This window comes from Pleurodeles waltl, chromosome 7, assembly GCF_031143425.1.
Source record: "Pleurodeles waltl isolate 20211129_DDA chromosome 7, aPleWal1.hap1.20221129, whole genome shotgun sequence".
Taxonomy (NCBI): domain Eukaryota; kingdom Metazoa; phylum Chordata; class Amphibia; order Caudata; family Salamandridae; genus Pleurodeles; species Pleurodeles waltl.
In genome coordinates, this window is record NC_090446.1 from 1,346,885,868 (window position 1) to 1,346,907,912 (window position 22,045).

The 22,045-nt window shown below is 44.5% G+C and overlaps 1 protein-coding gene across 2 annotated transcripts in view; it reads right to left on the minus strand.

Moving 5' to 3' along the window:
• SYT5 (synaptotagmin 5) overlaps nucleotides 1-22,045 on the minus strand; it is a 413,979-nt gene that overhangs the window by 114,506 nt on the left and 277,428 nt on the right. For both annotated transcript variants that reach the window (XM_069200753.1, XM_069200754.1), the window contains one exon: nucleotides 9,121-9,302. In XM_069200753.1, coding sequence (XP_069056854.1) covers nucleotides 9,121-9,302 — 182 coding nt within the window. The remainder of the gene's footprint in view (nucleotides 1-9,120; nucleotides 9,303-22,045) is intronic.

A 22,045-nucleotide genomic window follows, 5' to 3' on the forward strand; every position in this document is an offset into this window, starting at 1 on the left:
GGGTCGACAAAGATCACAGCCATCATCTATATTGAGGCTTCAATCAATGTGATGGTGCAAGAAACCTATGATAGCCTAATACTCAAGCTGCCACTCAATCTGGAGAAAGTAAAGGTATACACGTATGGCCAGATGCCCCCCTGTCGAAAGGAAAATTCACCCCTGCTATAGCTCTTGATCAGCTATCTCCACCACTTTGCACATCACCCAGGAAGGCAAGGAAATGCTTCTGAGCTGCCAAAATGCAAAGGATCTCCACCTTGTCCAGGTTGCTCTGTGTGCACATAAGCTAACCGGGGGTCATCCTTGCAGAATTCCAGACATATCTGATTGTATTCAATGCCTCAGGAAAAAGATGGTAGCCCTTTCATATCAACCACATCGTCCATTCAGTCGCACTAAAGGCAAAAAAGAAAAAAAATGGAAGATGCGGATATATTTGAGAAAGTGGAAGGGCCCGTCCCATGGGGGTCACCGGTTGTCATTTAAAGAAAATCCAGGGAGCCTGGTGAGGTGCGCATATGTGTGGACATGAGGGAACCGAATCTAGCCATTAAAAGAGCAGCACCTCACCCCACTGGCTGATGATATCATCAATGAGCTAAGCGGAGCAGCATGGTTTTCTGCAAAGGCTCCCACCAAATACTGCTGCTACATAAAAACATTTTGACACATGTCGGTCTACGGAGGTACAAAAGACTTAGCTGCGGCATATCGAGCCAGGCTGATGTATTCCAGAATACTATATGGAAAGTGCTGGCTGGCCTTTCAGGGTTCATATACATTAGAATAACACAATGCTTGACTGAGGAGCGTGCTGCAGATACTTCAAGACAATTGGCTAACACTCCACAAGGACAAATGTGAATTTCTGAGGAACAATATTAGTTTCTTTGGTTACTCGTTCTCAGCAGGTTGCAAGGCCACAGATCCCAACATTGGGTGGGATGTCAAGACGGCCCCCATCCCTTCCTCTGTCTCAGAAGTCTGCAGTTTTCTGCGGTTGGTGAATTACCATGGGCAGTTCATCAGAGACCTAACAACACTCACCAAATCACTGCATATGCTTACAAAAGCCACTCCCACATGAATATGGGAAGTGCATCATGAGGAAGCCTTTCAAAAGATCAAGGATGCCCTATCAGCAGACACAACTCTGGCCTATTATGATCCAAAGAAAGACATCAAGCTCTCCATTAATGCAAGCACCACCGGACAGGGTGCAACCTTAGCATAGAAAAAGTAATGTGGAAATTCGGCCAGGGTAGCTTACACTAGTAGAGTGGTGACCTCCACAGAACAGCGCTATTCGCAAATCGAGAGGGAGGCCATTGCAATCTTATGAGTTGCCGTCACTTTTATCTTTATGTTACACACAGACCCCAAGCCCACGCCCAAACTGCCTCACCACATAGAAAAGTGGGTGCTCCAATTAAACGAATATTCCATTACAGAAGAACGTGACGTTTCCACAACCCGGCAGACTATTTCCGTAAGAAGAGTGTGAGGTCCTAGAGACAGAGGACTAAACAATGTGCACTGTGAGCTGGCGAGTAAGAGAGATTGATGCTGCTATTAGGCCACTGACTCGTCATTTCCAACAGCCTGGTAGTCCAAGCTAACCAACTGGCACATATGGGTCACCAAGGCATGTGAAAATGAAAAGTCTCCTAAGAAAAAAAGCATGGTTCCCTTTTCTGGATGAGCTGGTAGAGAATAAAGTAAGGATCTGCATTCCCTGTCAAGCTACTGAGAAGCCTGACCCGCCACCCCCATTGTTACAGAAGAGGGACCCAGGCACCCATGGTTGTGTGCCATTTTAGACTTTGGGAGCTTGCCGGATGTCCAGTATATGATGGTTGTTACTGATGACGATTTACAGTACCTGGAAGTTGAAACAGTATCCACCCCAGCTGCCAGCACGATCCTGCCCAAACTAGAGAAAATAACACCCACCATGCTATACTACAAGAACTGTGACCTGACAACTGGCCTTCACTCCAAGGTTGAGACATAGCAGAGTATTTAAAATTCGGGGGCATAATGCAACAAAAAGATCATGCCACACTGCCTCCAAGTAAACAGAGAAGTTGAGCACTTCTTGTGGACTGAGGACAAGGTGATCCGAATTGCACACCATGACCAGCAAACCTTAGAATGCGCCATCTATTTGTTCTTGTGAGAATATCACCAGACTTCCCATACCACTACTGGGCTGGCTCCAAGACTGGTCTACATAAAGCGAGAAGGCATCCCCCAATACCACAGCTGGGAGCCAGGGGTCATGGATGATCAACAAAACTTTCAGCAAAGACAAGCATCGAACAATCGATGCAGCATCATGAGACTGGCCTGAACATCAGACCTTCAAGTGAGCAATACGGTCCTGGATAAGGCTTGCTACCCAAACTGCAAATTTAGAATTCTATTTGAGCTGGAGCTGTAGCAGGTGGTAAAGAGGCAAGACGCCATGGTCACAGCTAAGCGCGGGAGTGAGGAACTCACAAGGAATATATTTTTCATCTGCTTAAAGCCAGGGGACGTTATGACAAACTCATATGAAGAGCCAGAAGAAGCAAAGAGTGTGTACGGAGATAACTGGGAATCAAGACCACCTGGTGTAACAACTATTCCTATTCAGGACAGGAGGACAGAGTTGATACACAGAACTGTGTTTGATAACACTGTGCCATCTACCACCCAGAAGGACCAAGGGCTGCTCTCTGTTGAGTGTTCTCATGAGATCAGTGATCTTGTCTTTGTGAATTTGTATCTGTTTGATAATTTGTTGCAATATGTTGTAAGTTGGGGAGGAATGTAATATTGTAGAACACTCCCAGAGTGAAGGAAGTGATCCACTGTTGCAGGGGTGTTTGTGCATGTGACCTCAGGTTACAGGAGTACTGGTGGTATGGATGGGAAGTGACGTCCAGAAGTTAATAAGGAGGTCTACCCTGTTCTGGGGAGGCAGTGAACATCCTACATGTATGAATGGCTTCTCCTCTGCCCATTGCACTGCTTATCATGCATAGTCCCGTGCCCACAACATGACAGAGAGGAGGTTGTGGGGCAGGATTCTAGCAGAGTGTCATAAAATGTCCTGTAATGGGCTTTTCACAAACCATGATAAACAAAACTGTACATGCAGCATCAAGGTCTAGTGAATGTGCTGCAGCGAATCAATCCTGAAAGCATACTGATATGGACGCTGGGGGTCCACAGGAAGACTAGGCAGTCTGGTGGTGCTATGTTCAAGGTCCAGATCTTGAGGAATTGTTGCAAAATTTAAGGACAAAAATCTAGCATTTCTTGATGTTGTAGTTAATGAGAAGAGAGCTTTTTCTCGACAGTGCCACTGTAAGGATCCAGAAGAGTGCCCTCTACACAATATGATCAGGAAGTTATTGATCAAAGAGTAGAATGAAGTGGAAAAACCCAACTTCCCCAGTCTCTGATCAAGAAGATACCCATTGCAGGGGTTTTGAGATGTATTTCTCCTTGTAGCAAATATCGACTCGTTAATGGCTGCGCTTGCTACATGTGGCTCCTCAGTTTCAGAGGATGTTGCATCTTGAGATGCTAGTGACAAGAGAACTGAATCAGCAATGAAGAGGTCTTAAGCTGCTTCTAATTTTTCAATCTGTGCAAACGGTTATGCTACATATGTTTTAGCCTCTTTTGAGAGAGCTTCACATTTTGGTGGACTGCATGCAGCAAGGAGTGGATACACCTCTCATATTGTCTCTTATGGAGCAGCAAGAATGATTCTATCGGACATATAATTTGATTCCTTGTCTTCAGATGATGCAGTGGCGGAAGCAGCTATCACAATTCTTTGTCAATTGTGGGTAGAATCTTGAAGGGCAGGCAATTCACATAAAGCACTTTTAATGTTGTTACCTTTTTCTGCAGCCACATTGTTTAGCCCAAAATTGGAGGAATTGATAAAAAGGGATGCAGAATACTGAAAACTCATGATACTGATGCACCAATACTTCAGGGTTTGGGGATTTGGCACAGAAAGCTCTTAGATCAGTGGAAACTAGGAGATCACAGTCACAGCCCTTTCTTTCCAGGAGTTGTGGCCAGGGGACCCCATATGCCCAAACGTCCCATCCACAGAGAGTTATTGTCACTGCCCCCACCCCACCCTTTATCACAATCACTTATGCAGAAGATCCAGAGTGCAGAAGATTAATGGATCCTTCAAAGTCTGAAACAGCTAGGTTTTAGTTGTATTGGTATTATATACTTGCACAACAGGACTACAGGATACATTTCAAACCGCTTCCCCCAGCCAACTTCCATAGAACACCAACAGCTTGTTGTACTATTCCACAGAAGACTCTTCTTCAAGGGATTCAAAAACTGTTGACAAAGGCAACAACAGCATCAGTGGTACAGAGATGCAGAAGCACGTGTGTTACTCCATTATGTTTCTTATGCAGAAGGCATGAGAAGAGTTTAACCCTGCCTTAGACTTATAGAAGGTCAACAGGTTGTGCTTTATACACTATTAAAAAAAAGTTGATTTTATAAAGAATACTTCCTCTAATGTCTCTAAGAGACTTTATGGCTTCACTGGATGTGCGAGACACACATTTGCACATAGCAGTATATCCACACTCACAAAAGTACTTATAGTTGTGTGTCAAGAGAACCAGATCGCAGTTGTGCCTTTTGAACTATCATCTCCAAAGCAAGGGTAATTATCGAGAGTTTAACTCCAATAGTGGGGTTGTTACATTCTGAAGGAATTAATTTATTTTGAAACGTGGACGTTTAGTTAATTTTTTTTAAGGGAACCACAGATGTCCATAGAAGGTGTTAAGTGGCTCCTCACTGTGGATGGATTTTAAATGAGCAGTTTGGTGCCATCTCAATGCCTATAATTCATTGGAATTTGGGGAGAGTTTTTCTTGCTCAATGAAGGAGATGTTGATGCGCAAACTCTCTCCAGTTCTACAGCAGGAGCAGGTGATGACCAGGCAATGGTAAATGGCTCAAAAAAATATGAAAACAACTTTGTGATATCACCATCATGCAGTCATCTGCAACCTTTAGTACAGGATGTGCTGACTCACTGGAAACCAGCATCTAACAGTTATAGGGAGCCAATTCCGGTCCGGCTGTCAATTCAGCAGTCTCTTCAGTGGGGTTTGGATCCTCTGAATTTGGAGAAAGAAGTTCCTATTTTTCTTTCATCCCTAATATTAACAGCAGGTGCCATCAGAAAGGGTTGGTGGTAATTGTAGGGATCTCAAACCTGAAGGGATAATGGGACCAGTCAGAGAGTCAGAGCTCATTCAATTGGATGGATTTGGTAGCAATTGTTTGTTTTTGACTTGTTGAACTTTAAAGTCCAGACTCTGGGCCAAGCAGTCTGCATAGGATTAGACAGTCAGGTAGTTTGTTCTCATGTAAACAAGCAGGGCAGCTCAGGAGATGTTTTCATTGGGCAAAGAGGAAACTCCGGTACTTTTAGGCAGTCCATTTCCAGTGACGAAGACTAGGCCAGCTAATCGCTTCAGCAGAATCTTTTCTGCATCTGTGACCACCTACAATTGTATTTTAGGAGTTAATATATTGGTTTGGGCACCCCTGGATAGACCTTTTCATTTGAGAGGCCAGCCCTCTTCAGAGATCTTGCAGTGTAACCTCATCCAAGAAAGCACAGAACATGCGTGCTCTGGTGATTCCATGACCATTAAATTGCAACATGCTTTTCCCCAATTCCGCAAATACCAACATTACTGAGCACAGTTTGGGAGGAGAAAGCCAGAACACTGCTGGCAGTTCCTTGCTGGCCCAGGAGACAACGTTACCTATCCCTGAGTGCAGCAGGACACATGGAGTTTCCCATTGTCACTGAATCCGCTAGCATCACCAGTCTGATCTCTGCCAGCTTGCAGGCCTATGCATCTTGGGGTTTGATACTTGAAAGGTTAAAGTTGAAGTCTAAACCTGTCCTTTAGAAGTCCTTTAGAAGTAGCTGAGTTCACAGAGACAGAGACCACACAGCATTAAAGTAGATTCAAAACACAGGAGCAATTTGGAAGAGTTGTGTCAAAAGTAGACTTTGCAAGTGTGACAATTCTAGAATTCCTGAGACAGGGGGCTGTACTGGGTTGTCAGTATCAACATTAAAGAGCCAGTGAGAGGTGAGCAAAGCTTTCAGGGGCGAAGAGGTCTGGCCTATAAATTAACTGCCCAGTAGGCTACTGAAGAGTTCTTAGGTGAGTGGTGCATTTCTTGGTACCGTCTTGGAATCTAACATTCGTTCTTCAGATATTGCAGGAAAGTTATTTTCAGTTTCTACTTTCTATAGAATTGTGACAGGTCTGGATCATGCCCCTTCTGAGAGAGAGGAGGCACCGCAGCCCTCCAGAAAAAAATACTTTTTAATCGATATTTTATTCAAATGTGTTTAATCAGAGTCATCATCTTACAAATTATTATAAATCTATAAACATAACATATATTTAGCTTCACAATTCAGTACACAGTATAATTGATTTACGCAATTCTAATTCATAAAACGTTTAATCTACATTTTGTAAGCAATTTAGCATTTACAGATGGCCTAGCTTAACACAGGGGGAGTTAAAACTGAATCTAACTAATGAGCTACGTAACAGGCCTGCCCTTCTCTCCTAATGTTATATTTATGGTTTTCCACATCTGCATAAAAGCTCATTCACACAGGAGCAATGACTTTTGTGGTAGCATTTTATAATCACAGCCAAGCCACTGTGATCATAAGATTTTCAGGTAAGCCAATTACTCTCTCAGAGTGATCGTTCCTGGCTACGCAAAGGGCATTGAATGAGTACTTGATTCATCATCATCATATAAATCTTTGTTCGGTTATAAAAATAATCATGAAAGAGCATAAAAACACAGTACATACACTTAATAAAAAACAAATGATCATACATTTTCATAAGTTCATACAATGTTAAAAAATACGATTATATTAGTGATGCATTGTATTAAAAAAAACATCATAAACAGCAACAGAGTTAATCAGGTCTAGATCGCCTTGATCTCACAGCTGCATGTGAATAACATGAAACAGCAAATAAAACATGTTCATTTGGAAGGAGCTCCAGGTGCATAAGGGCCGGTCAAACCTGTGTGAAATTCAGGGCTTTCAATACCGGAAGGGTAAACTGCTTCCTGGGCATCCTAAAATATTTACAAAACAGCACAAGATGTAAGGAGTCCTGTGGAGGCACACTGTCGCAGCTGAGGGCCCCAGGGTACCACACGCTCCATCCACCAGGGAAGGCCAAGAGATGGTGCAACACATTAAACCTAACTCAGACCACAGCAAATCTGTCACTTCCATTAGGTAAAAGGGATAAGCAAGACTCCATACTCTAAACAGTTTTTAACAGCATGTGCCCCCATATCATGGGCTTCGTCGCCTTTGTATGTTCTTGCTGCAATACAGCAGAATCAAAAAACAAAACCCTCTTCATTTTTGAGTTCCCTGCCTGATTCACAGGTCAGCTTCTGCCCTAATCATAAAACGCATTCTAGGCTGTTGTCGGATCTTGATGATATGAGTTGGACGATCAATGTTGGTAGTGACACTGCCTTGCACCTTCTCGCAGCCAATAGATGGGTGAACCATTTCTTTCACCCATCTCAAGGAAATTGGCCTGGATAGACCCGTTTTAATGGTTTATAGCTTCTCTTTCTTATCCCCTATTGGGATTTGCCCCTTTCTCTACAAATCTTTGTCCTTTGACTAGTCATGTACCATTAGACTCCGAGTTGTCTATAGGTTTTCATCTGTTTATGTGGAGTCTCTGGCTCACCTAAGCTCGTCATACAGCTTCCTGTTTTATATGCAGGTGTGTGACATCCTGATTCACTTGTAATTGATGGGACATGAGGGAGATATTACCAAAAGGTTCCATCTATGTTTGAGTGAGACAAAGGAGTGCATAGGCAATCAATGATTCAAATTTATTATGGGGCAAAATCTCTGCGGCTCCTTACTTCTGGCCCTTGGTGATGAGAACATATTCTATTCCATTGAAGAAAATGTAGAATTTGGGATTTAGATTTGATTGTGACCTCAAATGAAGGCACTTTTGCCCCTTCTGATGGAATTCCATAACATAGTAGCTATCACTGCAAGGTCACGAGCCTACCTTCATGCAGCAACTCACTCTAACTGAGGGTTTCTCAGTAGGTTGGCCTTCAGTTTATTCAAAATACCACAACTCAAGTGCTTTACGTGGTCCACTGTTTTGAATGTGTTTTTTTGTTTTTTAATCTTGGAAACCTATACTGGTTATCAGAGGGTCAGAGGTGCAGTTAAAAGCATTGTGTATTTTTTATCATATTCTTTGTGCACTTCACCTCAGGTTTTAAAGGGTAATGCAAACCCCACTCCACCTCTTTTTGGGTTTTTTACTTTTTCTCAGTTAGATAACAGTGGGCAAGGGGCTATTTAGAGTTCTTGCATCTGAATTGTTCTCAATGGGGTATTTCTAAGTAGCTTAATTCTACATAGATTCATGTACTTACTTCCTATGCAAGCCATTGTAATGATGGCAGGAATCCTGAAGTACCAAATTTTCGGTGCTTTACTTCAATATTTGTTGTTCTTGCTAACAAAATGGCAGCCAATTCACATTCCCAAATAAAAGAGTCAAGCTAATAGGCCTGAAATGTAGAAATATATATATATATGTGTGGAGGGTGTGTTTAAATCTACACACATGCGTATATGAATTAATATAGCTATACATATAAATATATAAAGATACTGATATAAATCTAAATATTACATGGGTAAGCCTTCTTATTGAATGTTTGCCGTTGGTTCAAAGCTTGTGTTTCACAGAAAACAGTTCTGTGATTTATTTTCAGTAATTTGGACGCTATTTAGCTACCTTAAACAAATACACCATTGATTGGATCCTTAATAAAGCATGTTATTCAACGCTTCCTCAATGACAGTGTTGTTTCCCAGATAATTAACCAAAACACCCAGCTCACCTTTGCAGGCCTGTCCTTGAAGCAAGCAGATACTGATGTCGCGTCCCCAGTGGGTGTAACTGAGCATGCCACTGTGTGGTGCAGGTTAGACGCAACCCTTACCTTGTCGATGTAGCTCTTGCCCAGGTCTTTCACCTCCTTCATGTTGATCTGGGCTTTCATCTTGTCTTTCCCCTTTTTGCCCTTTTTCTTCTTGCCGCAGCATTTCTTGCAGATGCAGAAGCAGCAGCAGAGGAGCAGCAGGCCGGCGACAATCAGAATGGCGGCCAGGGCCCAAGGAGGAACTGCGTGGAGCAAGAGCAGGCGTCAGAGGGCGCAAGCGTGCGTGGGTCCGCGTGCGTGGGCATGGGAGGGAGCGAGATTTAAAGGGACTGCTGGAGGTGGAGAGAGATTTAAATAAAGCTGGGGAGAGTGAGATAGGCAGGGCAGACAACGAGACAAGTGGACTGACAGATGGGCAGAGAGCTGGAGGGCGAGATAGGTGGAGAGTGATATGTACAGAGAGATAGAAATGTATAGAGACGACAAGGCAGATGGATAGACAGATGTAGTGATAGAAGGAGAGACAGCTAAAGGAAAGAGAGAGAGATGTGGAGATAGATTGCAAGACATAAGGACAGACAGGTGGCAAGATGGATGGATGGAGAGACAAAGACACAGGGAAGAGAGAGAGCTAGAGACAGATGGAAAGACAAACAGACAAGTGGCAAGAGTGACCAAGGAAGTTGGAAGGATAGGTGGCTCGATGGATGGAGAATTAAATGGACAGATAGATGGATAAATAGGTATACATGCAACTAGATGGATGAATAAATTGACTGATGGAAAGATGGACAGAGGTATACGGTAAATAGAAGGACTGACCGAAATACTGACAGAAATACTGGCAGCCAGATGGATACCAATATGTTGCTCCATAGATTTAATGGCAGAGCGATCAGTATGTAGAAAGACAGACAGCTAGTCAAAGACATATGTATTTCTTTGTATGGACGGTCGGACGGAAACAACAACATATACATTGATGAAGACTTTGATAGAGACAGACAGATACACTGAGAATGGGGCAAGAAAATATATATTCCATCCTCACATAGCGAATGTGTACATCGTTCTCTTTAAGTTTATCAATTATTCAGCATTTACGCAGCATCCTACACTTGTCTGTAGTACACATGATGTTGAAGCAAAATCATTCCTATGACTCCTTCATACAGCAGCAGTAACATTATCCACAAGGGGGGTCAAGAAATACTGCAGTCGTTTAGTGCTACTTCAAGATTCACATAGGAGGCTCTATCATATCCCCACACTTGGAGGCATATGTACCATTGAGTTGCGTTGCCCTTGCGCCACGCAAGGAGATGCATGGGAGATGTAACTATTAAGTCAGATTCATCAAGTCCCATAAGTCCAGCTTGCGTGGCCCTGAGTTGCTTGCTAAATCTAGAGTAAGAAATTGCAGCGCAAATCGCTGCATTGGGTTACTCTGCCCCAGGGAGGTGTTCCACAGGTGGAGCGTAGGTGTTCCCAAGCATCCACCCATGGATTTTGGCGCATGTACAGATTTAACCCTTATTGGTTTTTCCTGGGAACGAGTCACAATGCTGCGCCTCCCCTGCAGAATGCAGCCCACATGGAAAGAAGAAAATGTGTCTGAAGATTGTTTTTGTACAGGAAGGTATCCCTTCCTGCACAAAAACAATCCTGCCTGCGTTGGCGCTAGGCATTAGCAGCAGTAGGAAAGAACAGGAATACGGTATCTAATGTTAAATACGGCGCACTCCTGCCCTTACACGCAGCAAGGTGGCTTGCTGTGCTGCGTGAAAGCTTGATAAATATGCCCCTTAGTTTTCAGAGACATGGTGCTATCTCCCCATGCAGCCTCATGAAACCGGAAGTTGAAGGATCTTTTCCTTCCTTTCTTAGGACCCTCCCCCTCCCTGGAAGCTGAAGGTCTTTCCATGGCGCCATCAGGTGGTGTAATCTAGTGACAGAAACCCATAAGTAGATGGTTGGAGCATGAAGGTACTCAGTGACTAACAGTACCTGTGATTTAAAGAACTTGTGATTTAGAATCATGTCATATCTCGACAGGCCAGTGGAAGGTAAGCGAGGCTGGGTCTGAGTTATTTACAAGCGTGCCTCGCTCCTTTTACACACGACATGAGATTGCGGTTATTGTTACTGGACCAGTGGTTACTTTCTCATTTGTACACTAAGCTCTCACTGGATGAAATTCATATCATGAAAATAAGTTAATGCAAAAATAAGGTTTTGTAGGAACAAAAGTAGAAGGAAATCATACCTAACCATATTGCAGATTAGCATTTTTTATGTTAAAATAATACAATAAAGTTATCTTGTCGGGGAATACAAATGGAGAGAAGATATACCTACCTATCCCATATTTGCTGTGTACATTACCAGAAAAGACAAATACCTCAATATAACAATCTTTTGGTCATCATCAGTAACAAACTACCTTTCGCAGATATCTAAAGACAGTGGGGATTTTTAAAGTAACACCAACGTTCAGCCCAGACATGGGGGGGTGGGGTGTGTATGAACACCTACCTTTACTGACATGACCTTTGACAATGAAAAGGAGAGCCGATGGAGAGGAACAAAAACATGGAAGAAAGAATGAATGAAAAACAAAAGTTATGAAAGCAAATGGACAAATGAAATGAGCAGCTTGGGTGTTACTATGGCAACGACGAGAACAGCATCACCTCACAACACTCCCCTCCCTCCATTGATTGATTATTGGATTTCTGCTCCTGGAACTTGCAGCAGAAAAGGTCTCTAAGTACTTGCACTGATGTAAGTGCGCTAATGAGGGAACCAGCTACAAACCAATTTAAAATGTTTTTGTTAGCATTAATATACATAACATTTCTCTGTCTAATGTTTAGGCTTGGTAAGCTTATAAAACCATTACAAACGAATAGCCAGTTATTCCTTTGTAAGCTTATAAAAACCATTACAAATGAATCGCCAGTTATTCCTTAAAACACTGTAACAATCTAGGACCTGATTTATATTTTGGCAGCAAAGATAATCTGTTGTAACAGCGACGGACTATCCTCATCGCCAACATGATGGTCTGCCCACCCGATTTCATTTGGTGAAACCATGGCGGACTACTCCATCTCCACCATGGCTGCAGGCCTTCGATGGAGGTCAACTTCTATGTCAGGCCACCTCATTTAGATGGGTTGACATACAGGTCAGCTTTCACTGCCCTTCAGCGCCAGTAAAACCCTGGCGACAAGGCGCAATGGAAACTGTCTAATACCCCCTCGCCACTCAAAAAGAAAATCCTGCTTCAGGATTTTCTTAGTGAACATTTTTAAAAAAAGTTTGATGTACGGCTCCTTCATGTCGACAGAGCCACACATCAAACTTAAAAACGCATTGAAAGGAACAACTGTGAGAGCAGTTCCTGCCATTGCTTCAGAATGGCGGCCATTTCTAAATGTGTCCAGCGGGGACTCCATGAAGCCAACGGAGAAATTACTATGTTGCCTTGATGGAGTTAACCCTGTCCACCAATATATACATTAGGCCCTAGTTTCTTAAATGCACGTGGTTTCTGTCTAATTATATTCAGAGTCCCTGTGTTTTAGCGGGAAACGCTAATCTTCCAGACCTGCTGGCTGTGTTCAGTAGCAATGGCTTCAGCCATTTTCTGGTTAACTGATACCTTGAGCACAGCATGAGGCATTGCATGCAAAACATTTACAAGTGCCTAGCAATTGACTAGGCACTTTCTTGAATCTTGAATTTCTCTCTAGTGGAAAACACAGTCCAAACTAATTTCCACCTATCTATACAAGCCACACAGTTTTCTTAGTTAGCCCACTCTGGATGCGTCATCGCAAGCAGCTACTCTATGTGGACTGTAGCTTGTTTGCAAGCAAGCCTCTTCCAAAGCCTTTGGGCTCTGTTCACATACTCTACAACAATCAACAAATGCTGAACACACCTTGGAAGCTTCATCTTTCCGACAGGGAAAATAGAAAGTTTTCCTCGTTGTATGTACGCCTAGGAGGCCTGCAGTGTAGAAAAAGCTCATGCAACAAATAATGGATAATATGTGGAAATAGGCATTGGCCGATTAATCTTCTCCATGTTTAGTTCCTACAACAGTTCATCACCAGCAAGTTCATATTTTTCCCAAGCCCCTGGCCACCTGCGTCCTCAGATGTTCCATGTGCATCCATCACCATTACACAATTAATATACCATAACTCCTCATTGGAAATTCATCTTCCCCTTCCTCTTGCTGTTATTATTATTTTTTTATTTATTGATTTTCAGAAAAAAAGAGAACAAAGCAATGACAGCTACATCATGTTAAAGCTCTAAACTAGGATGGCGACAGTAACAGCCTGCATACAGTAGTCAGAAATTGCTTACAAATACATATCATAACTTTACTGTTAATTGCTGAATAGTGTAGCCTATGTTCTATTAATGCACCAGACACATTCAATTATAGAGCTCACCATGGTGCACAATGTATTGCTCACTATGTGCTCTGCAACATCAACGATTATCATTCATTTAATCATACAAGTAGCAGCCAGATGAAGTCCCGCCGCAGCTTCAGTTTACGTGGTCTCTGAAACATTTCGGGGAACGACCCACCCGCGCAGCATGTCCGCTGCCCGTGGGGGGTCCCTCGGAGTATTGTCCGAATCTCAGTGGCTGACTGGTCGATCAGACAAGTGGACATTGAGATGTGCCAGCAGATAGGCGTGCCAGGGTTCCCAGATACCCCTGGGCCTAGAGTTCAGAGGATGTGTGTCCGCAAACAATGTCATTTGATCATTACAGTAGACAAGATCAGTCAGTTCTCCGCTTCGCTAGCAGTAACACCCGTGGCACAAACCTCCCGTAGTAGGGCTCAATTTGCTGTGTGCGTACCCCAGTAGGATAAGCAGGGGGGTGAGCACGAGCCCCGGATCTGTCATCTCTCTCAATGCTTTCTCTGTCATTCCAGAACTTCCGGATACAGTCACACCCCCAAGCCAAGTGGAGAAAGCCAGCCCCCCGCATTGCAGCATTGACATCTGTCATCGTCTCTAAGCCCATATCTGTAAATCTGGGCGGGGTATAGTAGGCCCTGTGTAGATTCTTGTAGTGTATTATGCGGAGTCGGCTACTGGAGGCCACCTCACCAGTATGCCTACAACATGCCAACAAGATGGAATCTGTCAATTCCGTTTCAAGCTCTGCTTGCCACCTGTCCCGAGCCCTGTTGCATGTCAGGGAAGACTCTTCTTGTATGGCGACGTAAAGGGCTGAAACCAGGTGATGTGGCATTTCTGCCTGTAATAGGATGTGTAAAGTGTTCAGTGTTCGTGGCTCTGCTGGGAAGTCAGGGGTGATTGCTTTAGTGTTGTGCCTGATCCTAATGTACAGGAATGTATCTAGTGGAGTTGGCTCATCCTCCGTAAAAATTGCTCCTTTGTTTTAAATGTGCCTTGTATGTACAAGTCGCCCCAGCATGCACAGCCCACCCTTTTTAGGATTGCCCAGCAGGCTGCCTCGTGAGTTTCCGGCAGCATAGGATTGTAAGGTAGTGGAACTAGGGGAGAATATAATATTGGTGCCTCTGCGTGTCACGCCAGGATATGCCACCATGCAGTAGTGCATGCCACTGTTGAATCGGCTGAATCAGGAAACTGTGGTGTGGTGCCCAGATAGGCTGTTAAAGGAAGCAGGCGTATGTATCCCTCATTCACTGCCAAGTGTGGCAAGTAAGGAGTGGTCCTAAACCAGTGTATAGCATGATGGGCCTATGTGCAGCTACAGATTAATTCATAGTTTGGGGCCTGAAATCCACCCCGGCTGATAGGAAGGGTAAGAAGATCCCAGCCAATTCGAGCCTGCCCCCCCCCCGCCCACACCAAACGTATCATTTGAGCACATAGTACCGAAAAAATGAAAGCCTGGGTCAGTATGATATGTTTAAAAAGAGGTACAGCAATTTGGGAAGTACGCCCATCTTCATTAGACCTACCCAGCCCACCAGGGACAGCCCTAAGTATATCCATCTAGTGACACTATCCATAATATCCGAGATTGTCACCCCATAGTAAGCCCTAAGGGCCTCCTCCTCATCCACCATTATCTTTACTCCTAGATACTTGAACTCCGTGTTGCACCACTGTGTGGGGTAGTCAGTGGTGAAGGGCTGCGATTGAGGCATCAGTTAATCTGTATGCCTGAAAAAACCCCGAAATGAACCAACTCCCAGAGTGCTCCATCCAACTTAAGCAGAGGTTCTCTCCGATATAAGGTCATATGGTCCGCACTGAGGGACACCAAGAGATGCCTCGACAGGTAGTGGAGAGCACAGTTTCGGTGATTGTCCTGGAGTTTGGCTGCCAGAGGCTCAACCGCCAGTGGAAAGAGTAGTGGCGACAGCAGACACCCCTGCCTGGTTCCCCTAGAGATATATATTGGGTCCGACAGCGCACCATTTATGCGCACTCTCGCTGTTGGCTTAGTATATAAAAGGCCTATCCATGTCAGAAAGCCACCCGGAAACCCTATAAGATGCAGCACAGTGAATAGGTAACCTCATTCCAGGGAGTCGAAGACCTTGGTTGCGTCCAAAAAGATTGCAACAGCATCCAAGTCGGAATCTCTATCCTGCATAACAGCAAATAAGGTTCTCAAATTGTGCGAGGTGGATCTCCCTGGAATAAATCCAGACTGGTCTGGTCTGACCAGAAACGGGTGGAGCAAGAAGAGGCGATTGGCAAGCATTTTCGCTAATATTTTGGTATCGCAGTTGACCAGAGAAAGCGGTCTATAAGAGTCACATGTTTGAGGGCTTGCCAGGCTTCAGTAGGGCAAGGATCAGTGTTTCTCGCATGGTAGAGGGCTACTAACTTAGTTCTTTAGATTCTTTGTATACCTTATTTAAGATGGGTATTAATGACTTTGCATATACCTTATAGTAGTCTACCTGTAGGCCATTAGGCCACGGGGACTTCCTTGCCTTCAGCTGCATGATCGCCTCTTGAATTTCATCCACCTTGAAGTCTGCAGCTAGGAATTCACGCTACGTGTCGCTTATCCAACCTAGCACTACATTTCCAAAGCACTGTGTGAGTTCTAATTCTGACACCCTGCGCATATTATAAAGCTCTGCATAAAAACACGCAAACACGGAGAGTATATCTGCTGTGTCCCTGTGTATAACACCCTCTGCTGTCTTAATTTCTAGAATATCATTTGCTGCTGGGTTTTTGCATGTGCAAACATGGAGAGTATATGTGCTGTGTCTCTGTATATGACACCCTCTGCTCTCTTAATTTCTAGAATATCATTTGCTGCTGGGTTTTTGCGTGTAATAGTAGCCAGGGCATGTAATGGTATTTTGCCTTCCTCATAGGCTCGAGCCCTGGCATATTTACCCTGATAGAGACACTCCCTCTCTGCCACCTCCTTATACTCAGAGAGAGTCTCCCTGAAGGTTGCCAGTGCAGCGAGATCCGCCGGAGCATCCCAGAGAGGCTCCAGGCTCTTAAGCTTTGCCTCCAGTTTTCTGAGGTCAGCTTTGAAGACAGACATCTCTAATAGCAGCCTTTAAAGCTTCCCAAACTGTGCTAATACTGGGGACAGAATTAACGTTTCTTCTTAGAAAGTCTGCAATTTCTTGTTTTAGTTCCTCTCAGAATGGTACATCCACTAGTATCTCTGGAATAAGTCTCCATAGTGGGCATATCTAAGAACAGCAATACAGGAGAGTGATCAGAATACGTTCTTGAGAGATCGCAGGTCTCCCGAATCCAAGGTCCCACCTCTCTCGAGACCAGCCAGTAATCGATGCGGGACCAGCTATTATGCACACTTGAATAGAATGTGCCCTCTCAGGTTTCAGGGTTAGTCAGCCTCCATGCATCTATTACATTATTTTCCTCCATAATTCCAATAATACGTTTAGCCGTCATCTTATGTCCAGATTGAGTCGGCCCCGATTTGTCCACCATTGCATTAAAGGCCACATTAAAATCTCCTCCCCCACAGTATAAGGAACGGACCAATGTCTGCAATCAGCCCCCATAGTCTATCATAGAATATATGATCATCTGTATTGGGACTGTAACAATTGGCTATTATAACTGTGTGGGATCTCAGTCTGTCCCATGCTATAGTGTATCAGCCTTGATCATCACTGAGTGATCCCTGGACCCGGAAGGGTACCCCTCTGCAGACAATAATGGCCATCCCCGCACGTAAGAGGAGTATGATGAGAACTGCCTGCATATGGCCCATCTTGCTGCGAATGCCTCTTCTGCCTTTGGTGCAAAGTGAGTCTCATGTAATAAGGCAATGTGGATATTATGTCTGTCAAGGCAACCTAAGACATGTCTCCACTTGCGTGGGTCTCCCAGTCCCTGCACGTTCCACGTGAGACACCTCAGGGACTCATGAACCCTTCTGCTTCCATGATGTGTACCATGCCCTGTCCAGGAATGAGCACATGCTACTACAGTGTAATGCCTGGAATAGTGTCTTGCTAGTTGAAGTGTTACCTGTTGTGACCTCTGCAGATCATGGTGAGAAGAACAGAGTTGTACAACTTCCCCAAACTCCTCCCCCCACTCTGATGGCACAGTCCCGTCATGTATACACCATCCATCACGTTTATACTGAAATTACGCAAAAGCAACTAGTAGATCAACAGTTTAGTTCAATACAATCGGGTTAACCAGTTGGGGTCTCTACAGGAACCAGACAAAATCTTCTCCTCGTGTTCGAGGGGGTGGGGGGAGCAATCCGTAATATCTCACTCTAGAATAGTTTCAGCCTATTTGGGGCAGCAGGTCAGGGTTCAAACTTAGGGCCTGATTACAACTTTGGAGGAGGTGTTAATCCAAAAGTGACGGTAAAGTGACGGATATACCACCAGCCGTATTACGAGTTCCATAGGATATAATGGACTCGTAATACGGCTGGTGGTATATCCGTCACTTTACCGTCACTTTTGGGACGGATTAACACCTCCTCCGAAGTTGTAATCAGGCCCTTAGTCTCAGGAGGCCCAGCGGGGAGACCAATAGGCTAGACCGGCTCCGGGACAGGCGGACTCAAGTCAGATCTAGCCGACCCAGAGCTCCTCTTCGATGGATCAATATTGTTTTTGCATTGATATTCCTGGACCTGCTGGGGATTTGTGAATATCTGCTCTTTCCCCTTGTAGGTGATGCGCAGTCTAGCCAGGTAGAGCACTGCATATGGGATTTGTGCCTGGCGAAGCTTTTGCTTCATAGGAAGGAATTTGTTCTGAGCCTTCCACACCGTGATGGTAAAATGGGGATAGACTGACACTGTATTGCCCTCAAAGTTCAGCAGTTGTTGCTCTCTTGCCAACTTGAGAGCTGTGTCCCGATCTTTGTAGTTTAAAAGTCTGGCTATGATTGGGCATGCAGGGGCACCAGAGGGGGGTCGAGTCGCAAGCGACCTATGGGCTCTTTCAACAATGAATACTTTGGAAAAGGATTCTGTGCGATATATTGTGTGGAGTAGTTTTTCCATGTAGGTCTCCATCTTCCCAGTGTTTGTCATTTCTGGCACTTCTAGGATATGCAGGTTGTTGCGTCTGGATCGCGCCTCTAGATCTTCATTCTTTGCAGCTATGAGTTGAGTACTTTGTCTATATTTAGTCATTTCTGACCCTGTGAGGCAGAGTCGTCTTCCACCCTGGAGAGCCGCTGTTCCACTTCCTGAATCCGACTGTCGTGACTTTCCAGTTTATGTGCAATGGTGTCAATCCTGGTGCACATGGTGTCCATTTTGGCTTCTATAGATGTTAGACTACTCTTCGTGGCCAGCAATAGTGTTTTCATGTCCATGTCTTTTTTTGGCTTTTCCATAGGCATCCCCGCCGCCTCCTATGGGCCCGCAGAGTCAGCAGTCGGCTTAGTTGATTTTCTCTGATCAAACTGCAACTTACACTGCCTGCTGTCTCCTTTGCCCATGACTATAGCAGCTTACGGGCCAACTATTTTAGTACTGGTGATCCAATTTCTGCTGATGTCAAATGTCTCCAGGCGGTGTTCTTCTCCACCCCGTGGGAGGTGCTGGTAGGCCAGATGATTGTGTGATAATTACCACACCGGAACACGCGCCACCAACTCTGCAAGTCAACCACTGGGGCAGTGCGCAACGGTTGTACCTCTGTCCCGGGGTGGCAAAGCCAGCAGCAGTTAATGGATGGCATGCTCACCGCCGGTGTGCCGTGCTGGGATACAACTGAGGCCTGTGCCTCCTATTGTTGGAACGTGCGCATGCCCAAGGGGAGGCTAATCTGGCAAGGCAAGTATTAAACACATCCCACCTGAGGTTCCAGGCTATCTGCACTTGTGGGCAACAATCCGCAGGGCAGCCCAATCGCAGTCAGGTAGGTAGACGCCTGGGTCTGGGGCAGCTTCTACTCTTCCGTGCCCCACACCCTCACAACAGCAGCAGGCTTGTATTTGGCTCCCCCCAGCAGGGACTCGGACCAGGCAGCCCAGCAGACCCAGTGGTCAATGCAGCTCCGCTTGCAGCTCCCACTAAGCACTGCATGGCCGTTTCGGGCATTAAGATCACCTCAGGAGATGGGGCCTCTCCTGCATCTTCCAGCCCGTGTACACTCTTACCTTGTCAGCTTCTTGGTGCAGCACGGCATCTGTGGCAGGCCCATTCTGGCCCTTGGCTTCTGACACTCCACCGCCGCACCTCTGTAAGCTCCACCTCTCACCTCCTTGGCCCCCCCATCACCCAGCGGCCTCAGTCACAGCCCCTGGCAGGCCATAGCACTCCCACAAAATTACTCAGCAGGCGACTGAGCACTGATTGAGCGCCTCATACTCCAGCGTAGCTGCCACCGACTGCTCATCTCAGCCCAGGCGCCCCATGGCCACCATTTTGCAGATCGTTGGCAAGTTCCCCAGGCATCTACTGTTTTCGGGTTTCTGGTATCTGTTCGGTTCTCACCTTATCATTTCTGATGGCTGGGCATCAGTAGAGCATAACATGCTGTTAATTGCCTAACTGGGACTCAAAATACAGGCAATTATATTGAATTGTACCCCGACAGCAGAAGCCTCACCAAAGTGCTGCCATGTTGCGCACTGGTTCTCTGACATCCACTTCCTCTTGCTTTTATTAATGAGAATAAAAACAAATACAAGAGGATGCAGCAATGATCATCCAATACAAGAAATATAGACTTAATACATATATAGCTACATAAAAAGAAATTCTCGCTACAAGCTTTGGTTAATATGACTAATCTCACTCACAATGATTAACTCACCATGAGTTCACCATTGGTTTCAGTAAGATACCGGAGTGGATGTATTACAGGGCCTGATGCCTTCTTTCACACATGTCCTACTCCTCAGTGAACAGGGCGCACATAATCAATCTTGTTTCCTCTGAAGATACAATCAATGCAACTATATAGTCCACACCCCTCCTCCCATTACCACCCAACACTTCAATTCCACCCACCACATCAAACCCTGGTTGACAAATCTAGTATTGTGTACAGTAAACAGATCCTTCCCATTCACCTTACCATGACCCTCTTCTATAATTTTAGTAAAAATACATACTTTCTTAAACCCAAGCTAGGAAGACCTGATTTAGAACTATGACACTCAACATCAAATCATAAAATGTGGAGCCGGTCTGCTTACAATATATAGGGTGTAATTTTAGAGACTCAGTACATCCCATATTACTGCTTGTAACCCCAAACTGTTTGTGAGTACCTGCTTCACACTTTTAGAACAAGCCTATTGACATCCGTGTACTATAAATTATTTTTTACTTCCTCCACCTAAAGCCCATCAGTGGTCACTAATGCATCTATCAGATCTATCTTGCAATGGACTATCAGATCTACTGTGTAATGGACTATCAATCTATCTTGTAATGAGCCAGCACACATTATGTTCTTCATGTGCAACTCCAGTACCGTATCTTTTACCTACAGAGAGAATGAACAGGCCTCATCTTATCATCCTCAAGGGACCTGCCAACCACCCATCCTTTACCTTGGCATGATGTGCCTATTCATTGCTAGACCTAACACTCACCTTAAATAGAGTGACATAATGGGAATAGACTGGCACTGTTTTCCAACAACCCAAGCCAATATTTTTCCTTAGTAGCATTTTTAAAACGCACTTCTACATTTGACACCCACATACCTTCCTTTGCAACAATATCTAAAGTCTGCACATTTACCATATAATCCACATCAAAGACGTATCCATGGATCTCATGATCTGAACTTTTGACTGTGACCAGATAAATAATGGATTCTTACTGGGGCCCAATTGGATGAACTGATGCATGCAACTCCCTCTCTGCAACTATTCATGTAACACTGTTCATATTTCGCTTGCAATCGATGTCAGTCAGTTTTTCCCCAAACACTGAAGTAGTGTCAGGTGTTTTTTTTACTCATGTTCCCCTTCAAATGATTAAATGCTGGTTGGAAATCCCAATACCACACAACTGTTCCTATTTACGTTAGTAATTGTCTCAATAACGGAGCATTTTATCCCTGAAAATGTCGTTAATTAAGGGTAATATTCTACCAGCACCAGGAAAGAACAGACTTCTTCCTTATTGCTTGGTGGAACATCCTAGGTCATGACTTTGTTAAAAGTTTCCTTAGGTTGCATCCTCTCCTTTGCAATGGTGTGACCGCGATAGGGTCATCTGGCATTTTTCTGTCTTGAAGACATTTGCATTCTTCAACACTGTATGCTCCCCTTGTGCCTCTGCTTGAACTAAAACATCATCCTGAAAGTAGAATTGACTCTAGGTATCATTAAACAGTGAGTGGATTTGTTACTAATGCCACTGTTGCAGGCCCCACACTAAAATTCACGCGCGTAAATCAAAAAGCCACAAATGGAGTACGTGAAGCAAGAGAAGTCAGTGGGCACCACTCAAAGTGCAACTGTATTAAGTCACCTCCAAAGGACAAGTGTGGTGT